This window comes from Megascapheus bottae, chromosome 14, assembly GCF_031878675.1.
Source record: "Megascapheus bottae isolate mThoBot1 chromosome 14, mThoBot2.hap1, whole genome shotgun sequence".
NCBI classification, from domain to species: Eukaryota; Metazoa; Chordata; class Mammalia; order Rodentia; family Geomyidae; genus Megascapheus; species Megascapheus bottae.
The window spans coordinates 30,851,896-30,875,763 of NC_143522.1; the positions used below are offsets into that span (position 1 = coordinate 30,851,896).

A 23,868-nucleotide genomic window follows, 5' to 3' on the forward strand; every position below is an offset into this window, starting at 1 on the left:
GCCAGGGAAGGAAAGTCCATGTGACTCTTATGCCAGTCTTTAATAAAAAAGCCAAATGATTACAGACAGGTGCAAACAGTAAATACTCTTTTGCAACCCAGAACTCATTGCTGAATATGAGATTTTGGTACATATAAGAAAGAAAAGGATTCCTACAATAGTTGGCAGTGTGGGGGTTTGTTAACTCACAGGTTGGCTCTGAGAATAAAGTTGATGTAAAAGCTAAAAAAAGGGAGGGGGGAGAGGAGGGAAAAGGGGACAATAACATGAGAAGGGGTATCAGTGTTTGTGAAGTAATGTTTCTTCTATCTGGAGAATATAAGTGTAATCCTTCTGTTAATTCCAATTTAAAAATATGGGGAAAAAAGGCCAAATGAAAGCACAAGGCCCTGAGTTCAATATACACCTTCAAAAGTATATAAAAAAATAAAAGTCACATAAAATGTCATGGAGATACCTATTATAAGTATTTTGTGAGTGCCTTTATTTTAAGAGCTTCAAGTTCATCCACAGGGAGCCTTTGAGTCTGATGGGGCCTGAGTAGAATAGCTGTGCAATGATCTTCAGAGCCACATAGTTTATTAACAAACCCCAAGTGGTACCCTTCCTCGGTACTCCCCTTCCAATGGGACCTGTGCTTATCTTTTTCAGTAAGTCTTTGTTATTTTACTTACAAAAACAAATAAATAGAAGTTGGGCCCCCGTATCCTAGCTACTCAGGCGACTGAAATCTGATGATTGTAGTTTGGAGCCAGCTCTGACAAGAGTATCCAGGAGACTCATACCTCTAGTTAACCACTGAAACAGCTGGAAGTGAAGCTGTATCTCAAGTGCTAGCCTTGAGCAAAACAGCTTAGAACAGCACTACTCCCTGAGTTCAAGTCCCAGGATCCGTCCACGCGCGCACACACACAGAATTTGAGAGCTACATTAGAGTTGCATTGCAAGTTTTAGGTTGGCTAGGGGCAGGCTTGGGGAGGGAACTATATTCTGCACCATTGTAGAGTGCTTGTCTAGCAAAACAAGGTCTACTTCCTGAGCTAGGAATTTCCTTTTAAAGTCTTCCTGTCCCTATTCCTGTCAGATTTTAGTTTACATTGTTATCTGACAATTCTGTAGGACTTATGGGTTTACTTCCTGTGCAACACATATTTCTATTAATTTTTTTTTGCCAGTCCTGGGCCTTGAACTCAGGGCCTGGCACTATCCTTGGGCTTTCTCAAGGCTAGAGCTCTACCACTTGAGCCACAGAATCATTCCTGGCTTTTTGCTATGTATGTGGTACCAAGGAATTGAACCCTGGTCTTCATGCATGCTAGGCAAGCACTTTAACCACTAGGCTAAACTCCCGGCCCACATATTTCTATTAAAATTTATAGTTAGAGGCAGCAACTTTTCTAAGGAGTTTTTTGCTCAAATTTATGCTAATCTCTGTCTTGTGACTTTGTTGGAAAATACTTGAAGTTACCATACGCAGAGGCAGCAGTGGGGCAGGGGGAAAGCAGGAGTCTGGGGAAGTTCCTGGGGGAAGCTGTGTGTGTTTGGGTGTCCTGTCCCCTCAGGGTGAGGTGACCAACAGCCTGTACCGGGAGGCTAGTCAGGAGTCCAGCCATTTGTGCACCTCAGCAGCGGGCTTCCCCTTTGCAGCTGGCAAGAGTGTTGTTAGTTGCACAGCACCATGTAGACACAAGGTATATGCCATGAGCTGCAACACTGCTCCATTTTTTTCTCTGCACTTGGTGAGAACTAACAATAGACTGTGGGAGCAGTCCACATAAAGAGGAATACTTTGGGCCGGGAGTTTGGCCTAGTGGTTAAGGTGCTTGCCTAGCATGCATGAGGACCCGGGCTCGATTCCTCAATACCACATACATAGAAAAAAGCTGGAAGTGGTGCTGAGGCTCAAGTGGTAGAGCTCTAGCCTTCAGAAAGTCCAAGGACAGTGCTCAGGCCCTGAGCTCAAGCCCAGGACTGGCCAAAAAAAAAAAAAAAAGAGGAATACTTTATCACAGACCTTGAGTATGGCCATTCTGTACAGTGATAGTGAAAAGCAGACCCTTCCATCCCTGTTGGTTTCACTGTCTCTTGTTGCCTATACCTAAGTAAATTCTTTTGGTCTATTACTGTCAATACATTCTTCTTTTTTTTTTCTCCTTCTAATGGTTTTATATAAGAATCTTAGTTCAAGGCTGGGAGTTTGGCCTAATGGTAGAGTGCTTGCCTAGCATGCACGAAGACCCCCGGGTTCAATTCCTCGGTACCACATACATAGAAAAAAAGCCGGAAGTGGTGCTGTGGCTCAGGGTAGAGCTCTAGCCTTGAGGAAAGCCCAAGGACAGTGCTCAGGCCCTGAGCTCAAGCCCAGGACTGGCAAAAAAAAAAAAAAAAAAGAATCTTAGTTCACAGCCAAGCACTGAGGGGTTGCACCTATATTTGTAGCAACTCAGGAGGCTGAGGTCTGGAAGATCCCTATTCAAAGGTCAGCCTGGGGAGAAAAGTTTGTTGAACTCTTACCTCCAAAATGACTGGCAAAACTGAAAAACAACATTATAATTAAATATAAATTTATAGTCAAATATAAAACTAATCCTTTTATAGAATAATCACTACCATCTAAGTCCAGTCCATTTTTATCACCTTGAAATTAGCAGTTATTCCCTTTTCTTCCATAAACCCTTACCCCTCATCCCATCACAGCTGCTGACCTGACCCTAATTCTATAGATTCTTTTCGCCTTCTGTCAATTCCCTATAAATAGAATCATACAATATGTGGCTTTTTTTTTTTTTTTTTTTTTTTTTTTTTTTTGCCAGTCCTGGGGCTTGAACTCAGGGCCTGAGCATTGTCCTTGGGATTTCTCAAGGCTTGAGCCACAGCACCATTTACGGCTTTTCTATGTATGTGGTATTGAGGAATCAAACCTGGGTCATTGTACATGCTAGGCAAGCACTCTACCACTAGGCCAAACTCCAGGCCCCAGTATGCGGCTTTTTTGTCTGACCTCTTTCACTTAGTATCTTGTTTCCAGAGTTCCATAATACAGTGTTTATCAGTTTTCATTCCTTTTTACAATGGAACATCATTCCGTTGAGAGGCTGTGCATTATTTTATTCATTCATTAGTTGGTAGACTTAAATTGTTTCTCCTTTGTGGTTACTCTGTGTGTGTGTGTGTGTGTGTGTGTGTGTGTGCGCGCGAGAATCGTGGGAAGGATGTTTCCATCCCATTGGGCATCTACCCATCAGAATTGCAGAGTCAAAGCCAGGTGTGGTGCTCACATCTATAATCCCTAGTTACTCAGGAAGCTGAGAGCTGAGGATCAAAGTTCAGAGCCAGCCCAGACACTAAAGTCTGAGAGACTCTAATCTCCAGTGAACCACCAGTGAACCACCAGAAAACCGGTGGCTCAAAGGGTTGGGCGGTAGCCTAGAGCTAAAGAACTCAGGGATAACACCCAAGCCCAGAGTCCAAGCCCTATGACCTACCAACCTCCCCCCCCAAAAAAAAAAGAATTGCAGAGTCATCTAGTGATTAAAGAGGCTTTAACCTCTAAGGAACTGCAGACTATTTTCTGTAGTGACAGCCACTTTACATGTATATGGCTCCCGATTTTTCTGTATTCTCAAACTCTAAAATATTTTGTCTGATTTATTGGGTTTTTTCATTCTATCATTTCATAGTTGTGGAGTGGTGTTGCCTTATGGTTTTTGTTGCATTTACTTAAGGACTTATGATATTAAGCATCTTTTTACATGTTTGTTTGTTTGTTTCTGCCAGTCCTGGGCTTGGGCTCAAGGCCTGAGCACTGTCCTTGGACTTTCTCAAGGCTAGAGCTCTACCACTTGAGCCTCAGCACCACTTCCGGCTTTTTGCTATGTATGTGGTACCAAGGATCGAACCCGGGTCTTTGTGCATGCTAGGCAAGCACTCTACCACTAGGCCAAACTCCCGGCCCCCACTTTACTTATTTTTATTGGATTATTTCCTCCTCCTCCTCCTCTTCTTCCTCCTCCTCCTCCTCCTCCTCCTCCTCCTCCTCCTCCTCCTCCTCCTCCTCCTCCTCCTCCTCCTCTTCTTCTTCTTCTTCTTCTTCTTCTTCTTCTTCTTCTTCTTCTTCTTCTTCTTCACCTAAGCAATGTCCTTGGGCTTTCTTTAGGCTAGAGCTCTACCACTCTACCCACAGCACCACTTCCAGCTTTTTCTACCTATGTGGTACCGAGGAATCGAACCCAGGCCTTGGTGCATGCTAGGCAAGCACTCTACCACTAAGCCAATATCCTGGCCCCATGAATTATTTCTTAACTTTTGAGTTTTTAGAGTTCTTTTTATATTGTGGATACTAGGACATTATCAGCTCTATGGTTCAAAAATATTTTCTCCTCCCCTGTTCATGTGTCTTTTGAATATCCTTTGATGCACAGAAGCCTTGAATTTTTATGCAGTACAGATTATTTTGTTACTTGTTTTTTTGTGCTTTTGATATCATATTTAACTGTGTCCAGGATGAGTACTGCCACGACCAACCAAAAAAAAAAAATGACTCACACCTGTAATCCTAGCTACTCAGGAGTTCAAAGCCAGCCTGGGCAGAAAGGTCTTCAACACTGCCATCTCTTGTTAGCCCAGAGGACTGGGGTGGGAAGTAGGCTCGTAAACCCAGTGCCGTGGGGCGGGCTGCCCTGGCTTCTGCCTGGGGTAGGGAGCTTGTGGATACCTGGCAGTAGTGCTACAGCGAGAACTGTGTCCATCAAGATTCTAGAGTGACCTGCCAGAAACAACACCAAAAAGGAAAAAGAAAGCTTTAATTGCCCATGGTGATCAACAGCTTTTTCCAGGAAACTGGCCAACATAGAACAGATTCTCACGAAAGGACCTCAGAGCCACGCTCTGAATCAAGTAGTGACTGCTAAGTGGGCTTCTAAGCTTCAACTATTTGAAGTAGTTGTATTGAGTAGAGCCACGTTCCCTCATTCCCTTAGCTTTGGTATTGGTTGCAGAGTTTGTAGATGCACAATGCTTTTCCAGTTGGTGAAGGAGGGGCTGTACGTGCATGTGCCCACGTGAGTGTGCCCACATGAGTGTGCCTGCCTCCCAACTGCATGTTTCCAAGCTCTGCCCTGTCCTTAATCCTGTTCTTGCCATAGGAAGTGGAAAAGTCAGAGAGACTCCTCCCCACTGTATAAGGAAGGGTGTTTCTCAGAACCCTTGAGCAACTTTTCCAACATCGCAACCCTCGCTGTGAGGCTGCACTCACATTGGACCTCCACAGTCCCTGAGTGGCTCCCTGGCGACCAGCTGCCTTACATGCTAAGCTGAGAGGTGGTCATGCCCCTGTGCCGGCCTCAGTGCTTCTAGCCACTCTTCCAGCTCTACCTGCCTCTCTGTCATGGCAGAGCCCCCTCCAGGGTTTCTTTAGAAAGTTGCCCGAGGCATTATCTCTAGCCCAGGGCAGAGAGAAGGCACAGCAGGTTCTAACATCTGACTCGGCTCCCTCCTGTGGTCTTGTGCCTTGGACTTGCACCTCAGGAGCTCTGAGGGAAATAGAGGAGAGCGTGTCAAGGGTCACCTCACAGAGGTATATTAGGGTAAAGCCCATGGGAAGTTTCTACAGCGGGTCCTGAAAATAGCACGCCCAGGAGTATGCAGAGAGATGACTCAGTTAAGGATTTGAAATACTAGGGAGCTTGATAGCCTCCACACATGAGGAAGTAAAGCAGGACAGCAGGATGGCACAACAGAGAACCTTCCCCTTCAGTCCATCTCCTCCGTGCAAGCGGCTGTGCCGGCACACAAGACATGGGACCCGCAGGTCACGCTGGTCCTTCACGTCATCTCTTCCCACTCCCACGCAGGCGGCTGTGCCAGGACACAGGACACCCAGGTCACACTCGTCCTTCACAGCATGTGCTCCCGCCCCTACACAGGCGGCTGTGTCTGCACGCAGGACACAGGACACACACATCACACTCACAGATTGGCTGCCACAGGGCACATGAAATAACACTGCAAAAACCTTCTTAAACTAGCAGCAATTCCTCTATTTTTGTTTTCTCTTCTCTGGCAAAACCTCCCTCTTGAAGAAGCTTTGGGGTGAAATTTCAACAAAGTACTCAAAACAAATGACTCAGTTTTCAGACTTGCTAATGTTTGGGAGGATTTGGAAGAAGTATTTTTAGTTTTGTTTAGCAGTTTACAGGACTGGAGTTTGCTGTGTCAGAGGATTTTCTGTCTGTATTCTGAAGGTACCACAGCGATGTGGTTTTTCACAGAGCTGACAATCCTCAAGCACTATACCCCCCATGGCCAACTCTTCTTTTGGGGGACCCACCTCTACTACCACCTAAGTAGGCCCTGCTTCCCCCTCACCCCAGTGCTCAGCCTACATGCTATGCCACCTGCATCCAGCCAACTTCTCTCTGGTCTGGCACCATTGCCTATCCAGGGGTCATTCTCTCTGCTAGACAACAGGCTTTGCCTAGCAGAACTGTGGGACTGAGGCTGATAGAGCTGGCAAGCTGCTGTAGGTGTTTTAGGGTTATAGGAACAAGAAAAAATACAGTACTCAGAACATGAAAATACATAGTACACATAGAAATGCCAAACGAGGGCTGCAAGTTTGGCTAGTGGTATAGTGCTTGTCTAGCATGCACGAAGATCCTGGTTCCATTTTTCCGTACCACATACATAGAAAAAAAACAGAAGTGGTACTGTGGCTCACATGGCAGAGTGCTAGTCTTGAAGAAAAAGCCCAAGGACAGTGCTCAGGCCCTGAGTTCAAGCTCTAGAACTGGCAAAGAATAAAAAAATGCCGAGTGATAAGCTCTCAAGAGTACTGTCAGGGAAGCGGGGACCAGGGGTAAGGAACATTAAAACTTTTTTTTTTCCCCTGAGTGCAGTGGCTCACGCCTGTAATCCCAGCTACTGGGAAGGCTGAGATCTGAGGATCGAGGTTCAAAGCCAGCCTGGACACAAAAGGACCCTGAGACTCTCCAGTTAACCTCTAGAAAATAGAATTGGGGCTTGGCTCAAGGGTAGGGAGGTAGCCTTGAGCTGAAGAGCTCAGGAGACAGTGCCCAGGCTAAGTTCAAGCCCCATGACCCACAAAAAACAAAAACAAAACCTATTTTTTCTTAAATGGTGTTTTGCTATGTAGCCCAGGCTAGCCTGGAGCTCCTAGGTTCAAGCAATTCTGCTTCTGGCTCCAAAGTGCTAGGCCTGTAGGCATGCACAACAGTGCCTGGCAGAGGACCCATCTTTTGTTTTGATTTGTTTGTTTTATTTTTATTTTATTTTTTTGCCAGTCCTAGGGCTTGAACTCAGGGCTTGGGCACTGTCCTGGGACTTCTTCAAGGCTAGAGCTCTACCACTTGAGCCACAGCACCATTCTGGCTTTTTCTGTGTATGTGGTACCCAGGAATCAGACCCAGGGCTTCAGGCATGCCAGGCAGACCCTGTACCGCTAGGCCACACTACTGGTCCCAAAGGACCCATCTTTTGTGCATCAGTGTGCAACTTTCTGCTCCATGTCACCCTCTGATCTCTCAGTAGTGTGCTTGAGTGATGAGAATCTCTGAAGGCCCCCTCCTCCTCTGCACTCACAGCCACCAAAGCATTGAAAAGCTCTGGGAGACTTGAAGAAGCATGTTGCTAGCCACCTTTTTCTATAGGGGAGGAAAGCAGGCTCCTTGGTCTGGAGGGCAAGCAGGTACCATAGCCACAGCAGAACTCAGCCCTTGTCCTTCAAAGCCTGCTGTGCAAGAGACACTGAGGGACATGGTCATAGAGACACAGGACAAACTGTGCTATCCAGAGATGCTCTTCCTGTGATTTTAGAGCTCAGTCAGGGTGCAGTAGAGCCACTGGAGCAAGAAGGTACCAGAACGCTCTTCCTGGAGAAGTACTAACACAGAAGCCCAAAGGTGGCAGGAGAAGAAAGAAGGTGAAGGGTGGGGGGAGGAAGGGAGGAGCCTGAGTGGCAGGCAGCACAGTAAGTCCGGGTGACTTGTCGACTTGAAAGCTACTACAAAGCTGAAAGTAGGTCCCAGGTGGACGGCCCTGCTCTGATGGCAGGGAAGGGGCCTGATCAGAAGCTGTGGAGCAGTCAGGTCATCTGCTAGGCAGGGAAGGAGCAATCGACCTGAAAGAGGATTGCTAGAACATGCCTGCAGTTACAGCAAAGGCGAAGGGAGAGCTCAGTGAGGTAAGGACTTGGAGAGCTGGTGAGTTGTACATCAGGAGGTAATAGAGGGGCCTGGCCCATGACAGCCAATAGGAAAGAGGGGGGAGGGCCCTGGGTAGAGCTGGAGCCGTGAGTGGTGGTGGTGGTGGTGGTGGTGGTGGTGGTGGTGGTGTGATGCCAGCAGTGCAGCACAGGAGCGCCTCTTCATCCTGCTGTCTCCAGCACCAAGAACTGTCCCCAGCTCCAGCTCCTGAGCTGCAGTTTCCTGTGTGGTGCTTCTCACCAAGACCAAGACAAAAATTACTAGATGAAGTGGCTAGGGAGGTCTGGGTGCAATGGAGCAGTAGAGTGGGCTTAGGCAGTGCATGGCTGGGGTGGCCTCATCTCCATTCTCAGGAGCACCAAGGTCTCAGGACTGCCACATCTAGGAGCTTGGTGACATTCTGGACTGGGGACTCACAAGAGAAACTCTTTTTTCATACTTGTTGGCTTTTTCCTTAATGACAAAACGCAGATGCTTCACAAGTGTCCACCATGCAGAGGCTTGGGGGCAGCAGAGCTGCCCTGACCTACTAGTTACAAACTGTCACCCAGCCCAGTGCCCCGGACAAGGGCCAGCAGGATATGAGGCCAGAAAACAGCAGCTCCAGAGGTAGGGTAGGTGACATGCTTTTTAGTTTTGTTTTTGTTTCTTTTGTCATGAGGCTTGAACTCTGGGCCTGGGCACTGTCCTTGAGCTCTTCAGCTCAAGGCTAGTGCTCTACCCTTGAGCCACAGCACCACTTCTAGTTTTCTGGTGGTTAATTGGAGATAAGAATCTCATAGACTTTAGTTCCCGGACTGGCTTTGACCAGGATCCTGAGATCCCAGTCTCCTGAGTAGCTAGGATTACAGACATGAACAAGCCGCCGTGCACGCATATGCAAGCAGTGTGGTGGCATATTAAGTGTCCACCCACACTTTTGCTTCTGGGAGGAAGGTCACAGCTGAGAGGATGGAAGGGAAGACTAGATCCTAAACAGGCAGCCATCCTTGGCCCAGGGGCCCTCTGGGGAAGGCACTGTGAAGTGTAGAGGGCAGACTGCTGCCATGCAACCTGGCTCCACTGTGTGAACCAGGAAGACCTAAGGGTGCATCTCCAGGCTGTGATATAGAGACAGTACAAGATATGAGTATTCCCTTTAACTTTACTGCGTGCTTGAAATTTTCTGTAGTAAACTGAGGGAGGGTGTTCAATAATGTATTTGAAATGCCTGACAAAGAAAATTCACAATAAATGTTCATTGGCTTTTCCTACTTTCCCAACAGATCTTGAAAAACTAAATTACTCTTTCAAAAATAACATCTTTATTTTTTTTTTGCCAGGGGCTTGAACTCAGGGCCTGGGCACTGTCCTTGGACACTTTGCCCAAAGCTAGTGCTCTGCCACTTGAGCCACAGCGCCACTTCTGGCTTTTTCTGTGTATGTGGTGCGGAGGAATCGAACCCAGGGCTTCATGCATGCTAGGCAAGCACTCTACCACTAGGCCAATTCCTGGCCCCTCAAAAAATACTTGTCCATATGAATTGGAAAGAAAACTTCCCTTCAAGAATATAGTCACGGGGGGCCGGGAGTTTTGCCTAGTGGTAGAGTGCTTGCTTAGCAATGCACTAAGACCTGGGTTTGATTCCTCAGTACCACATACATAGAAAAGCCCAAAGTGGTGCTATGAAAGCCCAAGGACAGTGCTCAGGTCCTGAGTTCAAGCCCCAGCACTGACAAAAAAAAAAAAAGTTAAAAAGAATGTAGTCATGGGCCAGGAGTGTGGCCTAGTGGTAGAGTGCTTGCCTAGCATGCACAAAGACCTGGGTTTGATTCCTCGGTACCACATACATAGAAAAAGCCAGAAATGGCGCTGTGGCTCAAATGGTGGAGTGCTAGCCTTGAGGAAAAAGCCCAAAGACAGTGCTCAGGCCCTGAGTTCAAGCCCCAGGACTAGAGGGTTAAACAAAAATGAAGTCCTGGCATGATGTAACGGACTTGACATATCTGCTCCACCAGACTCTTCATCTGTGTTGGCATGGTGGTGCTGGGATGGAACGGAGTCTCCCACAGGTTAGGCAAGGGCTTCCCGCCTGGTTATGCCTCCAGCCTGGAGAGATTGCCGCGAACCCCAGGTGGAGTCACGTGAAGGTGACGCATGCCTCCAGCATGCAGAGAAGCATCAGTGCAGCTGCGTGGCCATGAGTAAACCGGGAAGTGAAGGAGTTGCAGATAGCCGAGAGCCCTAGCTCTGCAGACAGGGTAGTGTTTAAATGGGACTTGCTGGGCTGGGAAGGTGGCTTAGTGGTACAGTGCTTGCCTAGCATGCATGAAGCTTTGGGTTCAATTCCTCAGGACCACATAAGCAAAAAGCCAGAAGTGGCGCCATGGCTGAAGTGATAGAGTACTAGCCTTGAGCAAAAGAAGCTCAGGGACTGGGCCCAGGCCTGAGTTCAAACCCTAATCTCTGGATGATAAAAAAAAAAGAACACTGTCCTCCCTGTAGCAGCCATGGCTTGGAAGAAAGCTTGACTCAATCCTGCTGATCACATGCAGTGCACACTGCAGCGACTGACAGTGCTACAGCAGCCGCTCGCTCCAGAAACTTCACACTTCACCAGTGCCTCTTTGATCTGGAACATCAAAGACCTTGATGTCTAACTCGCTAGCAACTCCCAGAAAGGGAGGATACTCCACAACCTATGTCCCCTCTCCCCCCCCCCCCCCCCCCCCCCCCGCCAAGTCCTGGAGCTTGAGCTCAGGGCCTAGGTGCTGTCCCTAAGCCTCTTCGTGCTCAAGGCTAGCACTCTACCACTTGAGCCACAGCACCACTTCCAGTTTTCGTGCCTCAGCTGGCTCTGAAACACAGTCTTCAGATCTCAGCCTCCTAAGTAGCTAGGTTTACATGCATAAGCCCTCTGTCGCCTGTCACAACCTATTTTTAAAAGACACGCTGGGCTCTTACTCCAAACAGGCTCAGCAGAGCTCCCTGTCTCCCCCCCCCCCCACACACACACACACTTGCCTGTTCTCCTCCTAAGGAAGTTCAATGAGTAAGTCATTTGCTTTGCTGTCCTGGGGTTCTTAGTATTTCTGGCCTGCTAAGCTACTTCACAGACATCTGGCCAGCCTAGTCCCAAAGGCCTAGCAGGCATAAAGCCCCAGCCTGGAGTGCTCATTGCCCACCCCTACCTCCCCAGCTCCTCAGCTCTGTAAGCACTTTTTCTTTGCCAGTCCTGGGACTTGAGCTCAGGGCCTGAGCACTGTCCTTGGGCTTTCTCAAGGCTAGAGCTCTACCACTTGAACCACAGCACCACTTCTGGCTTTTTCTATGTATGTGGTACCAAGAAGTGGAACCCAGCTCTTCATGCTTGCTAGGCAAGCGCTGTACCACTAGGCCAAACTCCTGGCAGCACTTCATGTTCGTCTCTTGAAAAGAATGCCAGTCAGTTTCAGCCTGGTCCAGCCCAGCCCCTGGGTCAGCTGCTGCTCATGCTGGCTGTACTGTCAGCCGGACTGCTGCGGCTGGTCAGGCACTGCTCTGAGAGTCCCACTCCACAGGTCACTCCTCGGGCCTTCAGCAGGGCCTGCAGCCTCTACTCCCAACATGTGTTCTGCAAGCCCTCTTGGAGCCTTTTGCACAGGTGCCTGGAGTGATGTGGGGCTGGGGTGGCAGCACCAGGGATGGGGCACCTGCATTATAACAGGCACTCACTGTGGGCACCTGAGAGCACCGAAGGAGCAGGGACACGGAAGACCAGAGCAAAGGTATCAACAGCGAGTGCCCGGTCCAATCCCCAGGCTGCTCTCCAGTCTAGTTCAAGAATTCATCCAGCATACAGTGGACAGCTGGGGGACAGACTGGACAGCAGACAGGGCACTGAAGGCACGTCTCCTGAAGAAGGTGTAAAAGGAGTCAGGAGTATGGACAAAGACCTCCTGAAGAGCAGGCAGGCCAGCATGGAAGCCCCATTGTCCAGCTCTCACCGGCAGGGCTGCAGAGATGACTGTCGCCTGCAGCTAGGGCATAGGTAGGGCCAGCTGCCATCACCAGAGGCTGGTAAGCCTGGCTGTACTGAGCTGCCCTCTCTGCTTCCAGCCTGCTGGGGTCACCTTGGTCAGTGTCCACTGCAGCCCCAATGACCAGATGCTGTGGGCACTGGATAGCAGATGGAATGTGTATGTCCGAGCCGGAATCACCGAGGAGATGCCTGTGGGGACAGACTGGGAGCATGTGCCAGGTAAGAAAGCAGGTGCACGATCCAGCTCCCATCCTCAGTGCTCTGTCAGCGGCATGGCCGTCCTTCAGCCTCGCGCACTCCTGGCCATGCCAGTCTGGCATGGGCTCCGTGCCCACAGGAGGCCCTGACGGAGCTCCACGAGCTTGGGGGCTGAGCAGATTACCCACTGTTCCCGCAGGGTTGCAAGCCTGCCAGCTGGCACTGAGCACCAGGACGGTGTGGGCCCGGTGTCCAAACGGCGACCTCGCCCGCCGCTATGGTATCACAGACAAAAATCCTGCGGGGGACTACTGGAAGAAGATTCCCGGATGCGTGTCCTGTGTCACAGGCAGGTGCTGGGGCATGGCGGGCACCAGAGCCAGGGATGAGTCCAGCCTGAGAAAAGCAGGACACTCAGGCTCTGCCAGAGTCCCCTGGTGGAACCAAGTGTGATGCCCTGGGCTGTAAAGTGACGAGCACAGGGAAGACGCATGCTCACAGGGGAGAGGAGGGGAGGACACTGCGCATGTGTGGACGCTCACAGGGGAGAGGAGGGGAGGACACTGCGCATGTGTGGACACACAGGGGAGCGGAGGGGAGGACACTGCGCATGTGTGGACACTCAGGGGAGAGGAGGGGAGAACTGCACATGTGTAGACACTCACGGGAGAGGAGGGGAGGACACCGCGCATGTGTGGACACTCACAGGGGAGCGGAGGGGAGGACACTGCGCATGTGTGGACACTCAGGGGAGCGGAGGGGAGGACACTGCGCATGTGTGGACACTCACGGGAGTGAGGGGAGGACACTGCGCATGTGTGGACACTCACGGGAGAGGAGGGGAGGACATTGCGCATGTGTGGACACTCAGGGGAGCGGAGGGGAGGACACTGCGCATGTGTGGACACTCACGGGAGTGAGGGGAGGACACTGCGCATGTGTGGACACTCACGGGAGAGGAGGGGAGGACATTGCGCATGTGTGGACGCTCACGGGAGACGGGGGAGGACACTGCGCACGTGTGGATGCTCACGGTAGATTCCCCCCCTCCGCCCACACACACACACACGGTCACACACTCACACGGTGACAACAGGGGTAAGGAAGCAGGTGGCGTGAGCACACAGTGGGGGTGGCCTTGTCCCTTCCCGGCCGCGTGGCTGACGGCCGTGGCGCCCGTGTCCCTGCAGTGACGTCCGCGGACGAGCTCTGGGCCGTGGGCCCCCCGGGCTTCCTCCTGCAGAGGCTCACGAAGACCTTCGGCCACGCGCGCGGCGCCCCGAAGGGCGGCCCGGCGGCCGCGCCTCCCCCCGAGGACCTGGAGGACGAGTGGGAGGTCATCTGAGGGGCCAGGTCCGGGCGTGGCCGGCCCGGCGCCTCACCTCCCCGTCCACACCGCCGAAGCCAGCCCCGGCGGCACGCACCCGGACGGACGGGCGGGCGGGCGGACAGACAGACGGGCGCGCGGGCGGTTCCAAGGACTGCCTTTTTTGTTTGTGGCAGTACAAACCCACATGATACCTCATCCGCGGGCAGCTCCAGGACACTACCCAGCCTGGTCCGGCCACTAGGCAATGACCAAGCCCGTGTGCGGGACCCACGCCCCGGGAGACGAGGAGAATGAGTGCTGACCCCCCTGAGCCTCACACTTTCATAGAACCCTTTTGTACGCGTCAGTGACAGCAGAGGCGGCCGGCCGGCCTTGCCTTTTCTGTAAATGCTGTGCCTTGTCAAGCTCCTCAGACAGCAGCCCTCTTAAGCCTATGGGGCAATAGTGCAATCCAACCCAAGCCTAGTGGATACTTTTAAAGTAGACTTAGCTCCAGTGCTCTGTAGGATTTTCCTTCTGGTTTAAACTTCTAGTTGTGCTTTGAGACTGTGCAATAAACTAGGCTTTTGCAAATGTGGTGAGTCCAATGTTTGAGCTGACCAGGGCCTCCCGGAGCCCAGGAGCTGTGCCAGACAAAACCATATGCCAGAATGCCCTTCTGAAAACTAACACTAGACCCAACTCACCTCAGGGTCATGGAGAACAACCTGACAAGAGGTGTCACATCCAGGCTGGAAGCAGCAAGACAGAACGAGAGGAGAAAGGAAGAGTCTTTTACACTCCTGCCAACGCATCAGACTTAAGGAAACACGCCTGCCATTCCCACTGGCATGGTTTTCTTGTGAACACAGTAAGGAAATCTTCAAATCATGGCAGTGCCCACAAATGCCCAGGTCACTGCTGCATCTGCAATTTCACATCCTTCCTGGGGCCTGGCCCCGGTGGCCAGGGGGTTGAGTCACACTGGAAACTCTAGGATTGCAGACTTGTGCTGATGCCACCCCACAAGCCAGGTGAGGGCTAGCCAGGGCGGTGACAGTAGTCCCAGCAGGGGAGGTGAATCAGGTATGGCCCAGACCTTTCTGGAAGGGCCCTGAAGTCTGCAGAACATGGCATCCCAAACCCACCACTCACGTGACCACTGTTCACTCTGTGTGTGTGTGTGTGTGTGTGTGTGATGGGGTTTGAATTTAGGGCCTGACACTACACTGTTCCTCAGCTTTTCTGCTCCAGACTAGCATTCTGCCACTTTGAGCCACAGCTCTACTTCCAGTTTTCTGGTGTTTAATTGGAGATGAGTCTCACAAACTCTCCTGCCTAGGCTGTCTTTGAAACTCCCTCCTCAGATCTGAGCCTCCTGAGTAGCTAGGATTACACACATGAGCCACCAGCTTCCCGTACCACTGTTTACTTCTATTGCAAAAATAACAAATGGACAGCAAAGAAGGTTTTCTAGACTCAAAAAGGCCAGTGAAGAAAGTCCATGCAGATTTAATTTCTTCAGAACCACCTAGGGCTGCAGCTGTACCTCAGTGCAGAAATGCTGGCGTAGCATGAGCAAAGCTCCGGACAAAACCCCAACAGATCAAAAAGGAGGTGATTACAAGAAGTTGCAGGAAGTGAGACTTCAATGCTGGGCGTTCCCTGTAAGAACTAGCCCAGGCCAGGAGAGGGATGTTGTAACACACGACTGGCACGGGAGATGAAAGGGCCTCGTGAAAGTATTCAAGCGTTGGCAGGCCCGGCACCCCAGGAGGAGCGGCCAGTGGCAGGGCCACCGGCTGTTTCACATTGCAAAGCCTCTTCTGGAATTCTGTCCTCAAACAGATCTAAATGGTGGCAGAAATATATGTTTGTTGCCAGTGGTGGGGCTTGAACTCAGGGCCTGAACATTGTCCTTGGACTTTTCTCAAGGCTAGAGCTCCACCACTTGAGCCATAGCACCATTTCCAGATTTTTTTATGTACGTGGTACTGAGGAATCGAACCCAGGTCTTCATGCATGCTAGGCAAGCACTCTACCACTAGGCCAGACTCTGGGCCCCAGAAGTATATATACTTGAAGCACTAAAACAACTTGGCACTGGGAAGGGCCATGTGAACTTGAATACACACCTGATCTGCAGTTGCTACTGCCAAGTGCACATTTATAGGCCTTGTGGTGGGGCCCACTTGTAATCTCAGCAGGGGTCACAGTTGTTTTGTACAGCAGAGAAGGAGGCAGTGCCTGGCAGAGAGGGCTCCTTGTGTTCTGCTCTCAAGGGCAAAAGCAGGGCTGGGAGTGGCGGCACGCACCTGTAATGCAGCAGTAATACAGGGAGGCAGAGGCAGTTTCAGGACCTGATCTCATAAGGCACAAGCAAAGGGCAGGGGGAGGCTCATATGGTTACAACACCTGCCCAGCTGGAGGCCCTGAGTTCAATCCCAGTAATGGACATTTAAATTGTAAAAAAAGCGCTGGGCACAGTGGCTCACGCCTGAAACCCTAGCCACTCAGGAGGCTGAGATCTGAGTATTGTAGTTCAAAGCCAGCCCAGGCATGAAAGTCTGTCAGACTCTTATCCCCAATTAACCATCAGAAAACCGGAAGTGGTGCTGTACCTCAAAGTGGTAGAGCACTAGCCTTGAGCTGAAGAGCTCAGGGACTGCACCCAGACCCAGAGTTCAAGCCCCATGACTGACCAAAAAAAACAAAAACAAAAAAAAAGCTCTCCACATGGGACAAGGTGGTGTTAACACTCTAAGCATATGTTTTTTTTAGTCTCCTAATTTTGAGCCGTGAAAATATTTATTCTAAAAATAAATGCAATTTACATTTTTAGTCACATTAAACCTTCCCAATATCAACACTATTGAATCAAGAATTACAAAATGAACACCCAAGCTTCTTAAAATCACATTTACAGCGCCAGGAGCGTGGCCTAGTGGTAGAATGCTTGCCAAATGTACAAAGACCCACGTTCAATTCCTCAGTACCACATATACATAGAAAAGGCCAGAAGTGGTGCTGTGGCTCAAGTGGAAGAGCTCTAGCCTTGAGAAAAGCCCAAGGACAGTGCCCAGGCCCTGAGCTCAAGCCCCAGGACTGGCAAAAAATAATAATCACATTTACAAAGTGATTTTTACAGAAATATCTTAGAGCAAGTTTCAAAATAATTGTGGGGCAGAAAGTAGCTTGTTTGCATGGCACATGAAAGGCCTGGGGCTCCAACCAAAAACTGAATTGTAAAAGGAGTCTGATTTAACACATGTAAAAGTACACATACTAGAAAAACGTGTTTAGAGTCAGGCATGGTAGTGAAAACATGTAATCTACCTTCACAGAAGGTGAAGGCAAGAAGATCAAGAGACTGTCATAAAAAAGGGGGGGACTGCGGGGATGGCTCAAGCAGTGCACTTGCCTTACATATATGACTCACGCCTACAATCCTAACCACTCAGGAGGCTGAGAGCTGAGAATCACAGTTCAAAGCTAACGCCAGCAGAAAAAAAAAGTCTGTGAGACTCATCACCAGTCAACCACCTGAAAACTGGAAGTGGCGCTGTAGCTCAAAGTAGTGGCATGCTACCCTTGAGCAAAAGCTCAGGGGCGGCACGCACACCCTACGTTCAAGCTCCACAGCTGACAAACAGGAATGGGAAAGGAGGAAAGAATTGAGAGAAAGGGCAGGTTTTGGTGCAGAATACACTCAAGGGCTGGCAGTGGTTGTATGGGTGTGAGCATCAGCAGCTAGCCAGCCCCTGGGGTGGGCACTGAGTCCCATGCCCCACGGCTGCCCAAGGAAAGCAGTGCAGCCCAGTCTCCTGCCCTGCCCTCCCACTGCCCCAGAGCACTTCTAAGTGGGAAATGCATTGCAAAGAAATCTTGGGATGAGTCGGGCGCAGTGGCTCACGCCTGTAATCCTGGGTACGTGAGAGGCTGAGATTTGAGGATCATGGTTCAAAGCTAGCCCAGGCATTAAAATGTCATGAGACTCTATCTCCAGTTAATCACCAGAAAACTGGAAGAGGTGCTATGGCTCAAGAGGTAGGGTGGTAGCCTTGAGCTGAAGAGCTCAAGCACAGCACTCGGGCCTAGAGTTCAAATCCCATGACCAAAAAAGAAAAAGAAAAAGATCTTGGTGGTGACACATGAGCAGACGCTGGCCATAACTCACCAAGCTACAGAAGCAGTGCCTCTCTTCCTCACATCTGAGTCATGCCCCAGGTGTTTAACGGGGCAGACAGGCAGGCACTGCTTAGGGGCATGCATCATGACCAACTGCTCACTTTTTGTTTTGTTTCTCTGAGACAGCCTTGCTTTGTAGCCCAGGCTGGCCTCAAACTCTCAACCCTCCTGCCTCTGGATCCCAAGGGCTGTATTGACACATACTCTCACACCCACCCAGCTCCAGCGAGATGTTTTTGAAACAGCTTGAGCACTCAGTGCTACCCTAAGACCAGTTTCCCAACTTGCGGGACAAGTGAGCTGGGCCTGGCCAAGTGACCTAGAAAGGGCACCTAGCTGTGTTGTGAAGCTGGTGAGACTGGGGGAGATCCCAGGACAGCTGGGGAGCAATCATGTGCAAAGTAGACACAAGCCAGAGGGGAGAACCTGTGCAGCCAGGCAGGCAGGCAGGTCCCATCGCCATGGCCAGAGCAGGGGTCATGGCCGCTCTCCTGGCTCTACCCAGGGCAGGTGTCCCTGGATGCCGAGGCAGGGGCCAACCTATTAATCCTCCCTCACAGGCACTGCAGTACAGATTCTGCTCGATGGATTCTTAGCTGTAGAGTTCAGGACCCATGGACTGAACAAGTGAACCAATTTCTCTTCCCCAGAGGCAGCAGCTTGTCCTAAGCAGTGTGGCTTTGAGAACGCCAAAGCAGGTTTTGCCAAGGGACACCAGTTCTGGCCTGGCCAACCGTGGCCCTCACAGTCCTTTTCTGACTCTGCCTGAGTCCTACAGGGTTGGGCAATAACAGCAACTGGGATGGCACAACTGCTAAGGTACCACAATTAGGCCCTTCCAGAGGTTGGAGGGCCCAGGAGACAGATAAGCCTTCCTTGGCCCAGCAGCAGCCACATGATAGAACAGGCCCTGCTTATCTGCCTGCTGCACGTCAGGCCCTCTGGGGCAAGGCATGCCGGGGGACTGGGTAAGCGGCCCAGCTATGCATCCTGCACTACAGATGCTGACTAGCCTCTGCCCTCTAGGCCTGGGATTGAATTTCCCTGTGCCCCATCCTGTCTGCCCCAGCTACTGCCACCCAAGACTGGTGCTGTAGGTGGCCTTTCCTCTGCCCTTACCCACTTGGAACTAAAACCCGCTGGCTAAGCCTCCCCTGCACCTGTCTCAAGTCCCAGGCTTGGCTCCCCAGTGGTCCAGTGGGGCTGCAGGTGCCCTGAAGAAACCAGCAGCTCCCCCAAGCCAGGCAGCCCAAGGGAGGATGTCAGTAAAGGAGTAGCTAAAGGGGAGGAAAAGCAGCCCCCAGACCTGGGTGGGGATGGGCAACAGGAAATGAAAAGACCCCCAGCGGGTGTCCAGCCTGAGTTCCACAGGCCACCAATGCCTCTCCAAACCAGAGGCAGGCCTTCCCCTGCCCCCCTCGTGTGGCCAAGCACCTTAGACCCTGCACTAGGCACCCAAAGGCTCTTCCTGCCCCTATGCACACCACCCTCTACGACACTGGACACAGAGTAGACAGCAGGCGGACAGCTGGCCTCGGTTCCTGACAGAACATCAAGGCCCTCCAACTCAGGCCCACGAGGTTGAATTTCATGGTCCAGCAGAATTCCCTGCCTGGACACCCTCCCCGGTCCTGAGGCTCCTCAGCCAGGTACCTGCAGAATGGCATCATGATCATTAACACGTGTCCATCTGGGCAAGGAACCTGCTCACGCCAGAGATGGTGGCTCAGGCCTGTAATCCTAGCTACTCAGGGGGCTGAGCTATGAGGCCTGCAGTTCAAAGTCAGCCCGAACACTAAAGAACTTGAGACTCTTATCTCTAATTTATCTAGAAAAGGGGGAAGCAGGGCTGTGGTTCAAGGGGTAGGGCAGTAGCCTTGAGCTGAAGAGCTCAGGGACAGCACCCAGGCCGAGTTCAAGCCCCATGAGTGATCACAAGTAAATAAATAAGTAAATAAATAGAATCCTGCTCGTTGATGCAGATGGCGCCAGCTAACACCAGGGTGGGCAGCCCAGTGGAGCCCAGGCACCTAACCCCAGTGAGGGGGTATGCTGGCTACCCTAGTGCGGTGGCAGTGCTGAACAAGAGTCCAGAACCTACGGCTGTCTGCTCTAAGTAACAAAAAAGGCAGGCGGGGACGACCCAGGCCTGGGTAGGAAGCCACAGTGACCATGGCGCTCTCGGCCAACGAGGGGCTGGGAACCCGGAGGCACAGTGCAGGTCACATCGCCCCGCGCTGCCACTGCCAGCTGGCCAGGACCACGTCCAAACCCCAAGAAGTTGGCCACCAGAACCCCGGGCCTGTCCTCTGCACATTCTGTCCCAGGGCTTGAACACGTCAGTCCCCACCCCTGTGCCTGCGCGGATCCGGCTGGGCTCAGCCGTCACGGCTCTGGGATGCCTCCCGCGCCCTCCAGATCACGGCGGGACACTGGATGCGGCCACTGAGCTGGGTCAGGACTCCCTGCTGGCCCCACCCCCTCCCCCGCCAGGAGCCCGGGGAGCTGAGCCCAGCAGGACCCAGAACACCCGGGGCTTGAAGCCTGCTGGCCTGCCCCCGCCCTGGTGCATGAACACACGAGACAGGGCCTTCTGCACGGAGGTCAGTGTATGTAAAGTGCCAGGTACAACGCTCAGAAAAATAGCCCCGTCCCCAGTCCCGCCGAGGGCGGCCCTGGGCCTAGCCCTTGCCCGTGAGGTCCAAGGGCTGCAGGAAGGGCGGCAGGGGCAGCTCGTCCAGGGCCTCGGGGAACCGGCCCGGGGAGATGGCGGTGACCAGCACCTGCATGGCGCGCGCGAAGAGCGAGGGAGGCGCCAAGCCCGCCAGCCACTGGAACTTGTCCTCGCCCAGCAGCCGCTGCCAGCGCGGCCGGTCGCCCAGCAGCTCGGAGCGCGCGGGCCCCGCGGCGCCCGCCGGGGTGTAGAGCGCCAGCAGGTCGAGCAGCAGCAGGCGGCGCTGGCGCGGCTCCCCGGGGCCGGCGGCGGCCGCCCCGGGCGAGGCGGGGGCCGCCGGGCCGGCGTCGCGGCCCAGGTGGCGGAGCAGCAGCTCGAGCGGCGTGAGGCCGCCGCCGTCGCGCAGGCCCGGCGAGGCGCCGTGGCCCAGCAGCAGGAAGAGGCACTCGGGCCGCGCCAGCTCGCAGGCCACGTGCAGCGCCGTGCCGCCGCCCTCCACGCGGCTGCAGCCGCGCCGGTCCAGCAGCCGCGCGCGCTCCTCGGCCGGGAGGTCGCGCACGGCGCGCAGGATGCGCCGCAGGATGCCCACGCGGTTGTAGCGCACGGCCAGGGCCACGTGCGGGCCGGGCGCCGCGCAGCAGCGGAAGCCCGCGCTGGGCGGGGCGAGCGCGCGCCGCGGGAACGTGGCCAGCAGGTAGTGCGCGTACGCCTGGTGGTCGTGCACGAGCGCGTAGAGCAGCGCCTCCGACGGCGAGTAGGCGGCCGCGCGCCCGCGCTCGTCCCAGTGGAAGGCCTCGCTGGCGCGCATGTCCTCCAGCAGCCACACCGGAAGCAGGTCGCGCACCGCCTGGTAGAAGGCGAAGGACGACTTCCGGCACTGCTTCTGCGCCCGCGAGCGGGCGGCGCCCGGGCCCTCAGGCCCGTCGTGGGCGCCACCCCCGAGGCGCGCGTCCCACGGCATGCTGACCACAGGCGCCTCGCGACCTCGCGACCTCACGACATGGGCCCCGGCCACTGCGGGGCGGAGGGGGGGACCAACCTGCGGATGGAGGAATGGCTGGGATTAGAGCCTCGACGCGGTGCGGAGACCTGGCCAGCCGCGTCTCCTAGGCCCGGGAGACGTGGCTGCACCTGACCTTCCCGACGCGGGTGCCTGGCTCGCTCCGGCACTGCGGCCTGAGAAGCCTGTGTACTGACCTCCACGGCCCCGCAGCCCGCTGGAAGGGCTGCTCACGCCTGGGCCAGATCTGCCCAACCTCGTGGGGAGAATGATCACGTAAAGGGTAGGAAGACCCAGGCCAGACCGCAGTCTGAGCCAGATCCATTCTCCACCCCATGCTTGCCCGTCCACCTGGGCCCCGACCACTCCTGGGGGCTCCTGGGGCCTCTTTCTGGGTAAGTGGAGATCTGGGGGGGCGGCGGGGGGATCCAGACCCGGACCTACCTGGTTCCTGTGGCGAGATGAGTCACCTGGGTCCGAGGAAGTCGGTTGTCACTTTCCCTCCAGGAACCTCGGCTTCTCCGTCTGCAAGAAGAGTGGACCGTGGCTGGCGGTGGCTGGCTGGGGCTGCCAGGAGCCCAGGCAGGGCGAGGAGGGCGTGGCCCGGGCCTTTCATCCACAGACAAGTTGGCTGCCCCGTCGGGGAGTGGCCCCCGGCCTCATCTGTCCTCCCCAGCGCTCCTGCGAGGAGACAGGAGGCTGAGGTCAGTCTGCAGCTGGGTCGCCGCGTCTGCGAGGGGACAGTCTGCAGTCCTTGCACCCGAGCACGTCTCCAACTTCTCTGGACTTGGGTACTGTTTCGCCATCCCATTCTCCAACAGAAGGACAAGTTGTCCAAGGTCAGTCACCAAGTTCACGGTGCGGCCGGGACCCACAGCCCTGGGGCTCCTTCCAAACCCGGTGTGCGCACGGCCTGAGCCCCGGCCTCCGACCCCGGGCCGCGTGCCCTCCTGCCTTCAGCGAGGGTCCCTCTGGCCACCAGGGGCCTAGGGCGGCTGGCAGGCCCCACCCACCCACGCGGGCCCCGGCCACGCGGGGTTACGAGGCTCCACGGGTGGACACGGTGAGGCGGGATGCGGCCCAAGCCCCGCACCCCAGGTGTGCTGAGCGGGCACCGGTGGGACGCCGGGCGGGTTACGTAAAGTTCGGCCGCCCCACGTCACTGGGCGGTCCGGGCCGCGGCTCGGAGACGGGGGGTGGGGCCAACAAGGGCAGCGCTCCCGGGCCGCCCGCCGGCTCCTCCCGGTGCCCTCCCGGCGGGCACGGCCCGACCCGACGCGGGGACGCCGTGGCCGCCGCGGCCCGGGCCGCCCTGGCCGGCGCCAGCTCGCAGGGGGCGGCGCCCCGGGCCGGGGCTGCGAGCCGGGGACTCACCCTGGGGGTGGCGGGGGCCGGACGTCCCTGTCCCCGCTGAGGCCGCAGCACGCGAGGCCCCGACAGTCGGCCGGGAGCGGGTGGCCGCCGCCGGCACCCGCCGCAGCCGCGCTCTGAGCCGCCGCAGTCGGATCGCAGGGCGGCGGTGCCGGCGCCGGCAGCAGGCGGGCGGCGCAGTGCGGCCCGGGCCAGACAGACCGCGGGACCGTCAGCCATCGCCATTGGCCCGCGCCGCCGGTCCCCGCCGCTGCCCATTGGCCGCCTCGCTGCACCATTGCTACGTCACGAGCCGGAGGGCGGGGCGCACAGCGGGACCCGCGGAAAACTTCGGAGAAACTTGTGGGGGTGTGGAGAGGGGCGGGGCCTCGAGGGGCGGGGCTCCGCGTCGGGACCGCCCCGATCCAGGGGCTGGGCGGCTGGGCGCCTCCATCCTGACCCCCGTGACCTTGAGGAACAAGGGCGGCCGTGGCTGTTAACACAGGAGCACGTGGGGGGCCACGGGCAGGACCTGGGTCCCCGAGGTCCCACCTCGCCGCCTGGACATGGCTGGCCTCTGCTCCGCGTCGGCTCCCAGGAATGGAAGGGTGGACAGGAGCTGTTTGTGGGCGTGCATTGGTCCTCCCAGGCCGCACCCTTGATTGCATGCCTTCATCACAGCGCCTTGGGAGGCTGAGATCCGAGGATCCTAGTTGAAAGTCCTTGAAACTCATCTTCAGTTAATCACGGGAAAGCTGGAAGTGAGGCTGTGGCTCTGCATAGCATTCAGGCCCCAGTGTCAGCACAAAAATAAGCATTGACTTCCTTCCACCACCGGCCCCAGGGGATTGTGACCCCCTTCCCCATTCACCCACCAGGAAATCCCACCTCAGGTGGAGGTGGCCTCTGAGAGAGATGAGCCAGCA

The 23,868-nt window shown here is 54.3% G+C and overlaps 2 protein-coding genes and 1 non-coding gene across 5 annotated transcripts in view; 2 read left to right on the forward strand and 1 right to left on the reverse strand.

Annotated features, from left to right (window-relative positions):
- Tecpr2 (tectonin beta-propeller repeat containing 2) overlaps positions 1–13,873 on the forward strand; it is a 69,370-nt gene extending 55,497 nt beyond the window's left edge. The window contains exons 18-20 of the mRNA XM_090344872.1: positions 12,301–12,442; positions 12,621–12,770; positions 13,612–13,873. Coding sequence (XP_090200998.1) covers positions 12,301–12,442; positions 12,621–12,770; positions 13,612–13,766 — 447 coding nt within the window. The 3' untranslated portion in view covers positions 13,767–13,873. The remainder of the gene's footprint in view (positions 1–12,300; positions 12,443–12,620; positions 12,771–13,611) is intronic.
- LOC150054936 (small nucleolar RNA SNORA40) lies at positions 23–148 on the forward strand. The gene has a single exon (XR_016537724.1). It is a non-coding gene; the product is annotated as a small nucleolar RNA SNORA40 (small nucleolar RNA).
- Positions 13,874–20,519: 6,646 nt separating the features above from the next.
- On the reverse strand, positions 20,520–23,076 carry Ankrd9 (ankyrin repeat domain 9). 3 transcript variants are annotated; one of them, XM_090345431.1, is made up of 3 exons: positions 22,967–23,076; positions 22,037–22,117; positions 20,520–21,631 (listed from the first exon to the last, which is right to left on the reverse strand). In XM_090345431.1, the coding sequence occupies exon 3, from the start codon at positions 21,551–21,553 to the stop codon at positions 20,600–20,602; it is 954 nt and encodes a 317-aa protein (XP_090201557.1). In that variant the 5' UTR covers positions 21,554–21,631; positions 22,037–22,117; positions 22,967–23,076; the 3' UTR covers positions 20,520–20,599. The 3 variants fall into 3 exon arrangements, with proteins under 3 accessions (XP_090201557.1, XP_090201555.1, XP_090201556.1); XM_090345429.1 differs by having other exon boundaries at positions 22,037–22,273; XM_090345430.1 differs by lacking the exon at positions 22,967–23,076 and having other exon boundaries at positions 22,037–22,820.
- Between the last annotated feature and the right edge of the window lie 792 nt (positions 23,077–23,868).

What these genes read in the sequence shown, in the direction of transcription:
- Ankrd9 (XM_090345431.1), bottom strand. Translation starts at nt 21,553, where the DNA reads ATGCCGTGGGACGCGCGCCTCGGGGGTGGCGCCCACGACGGGCCTGAG.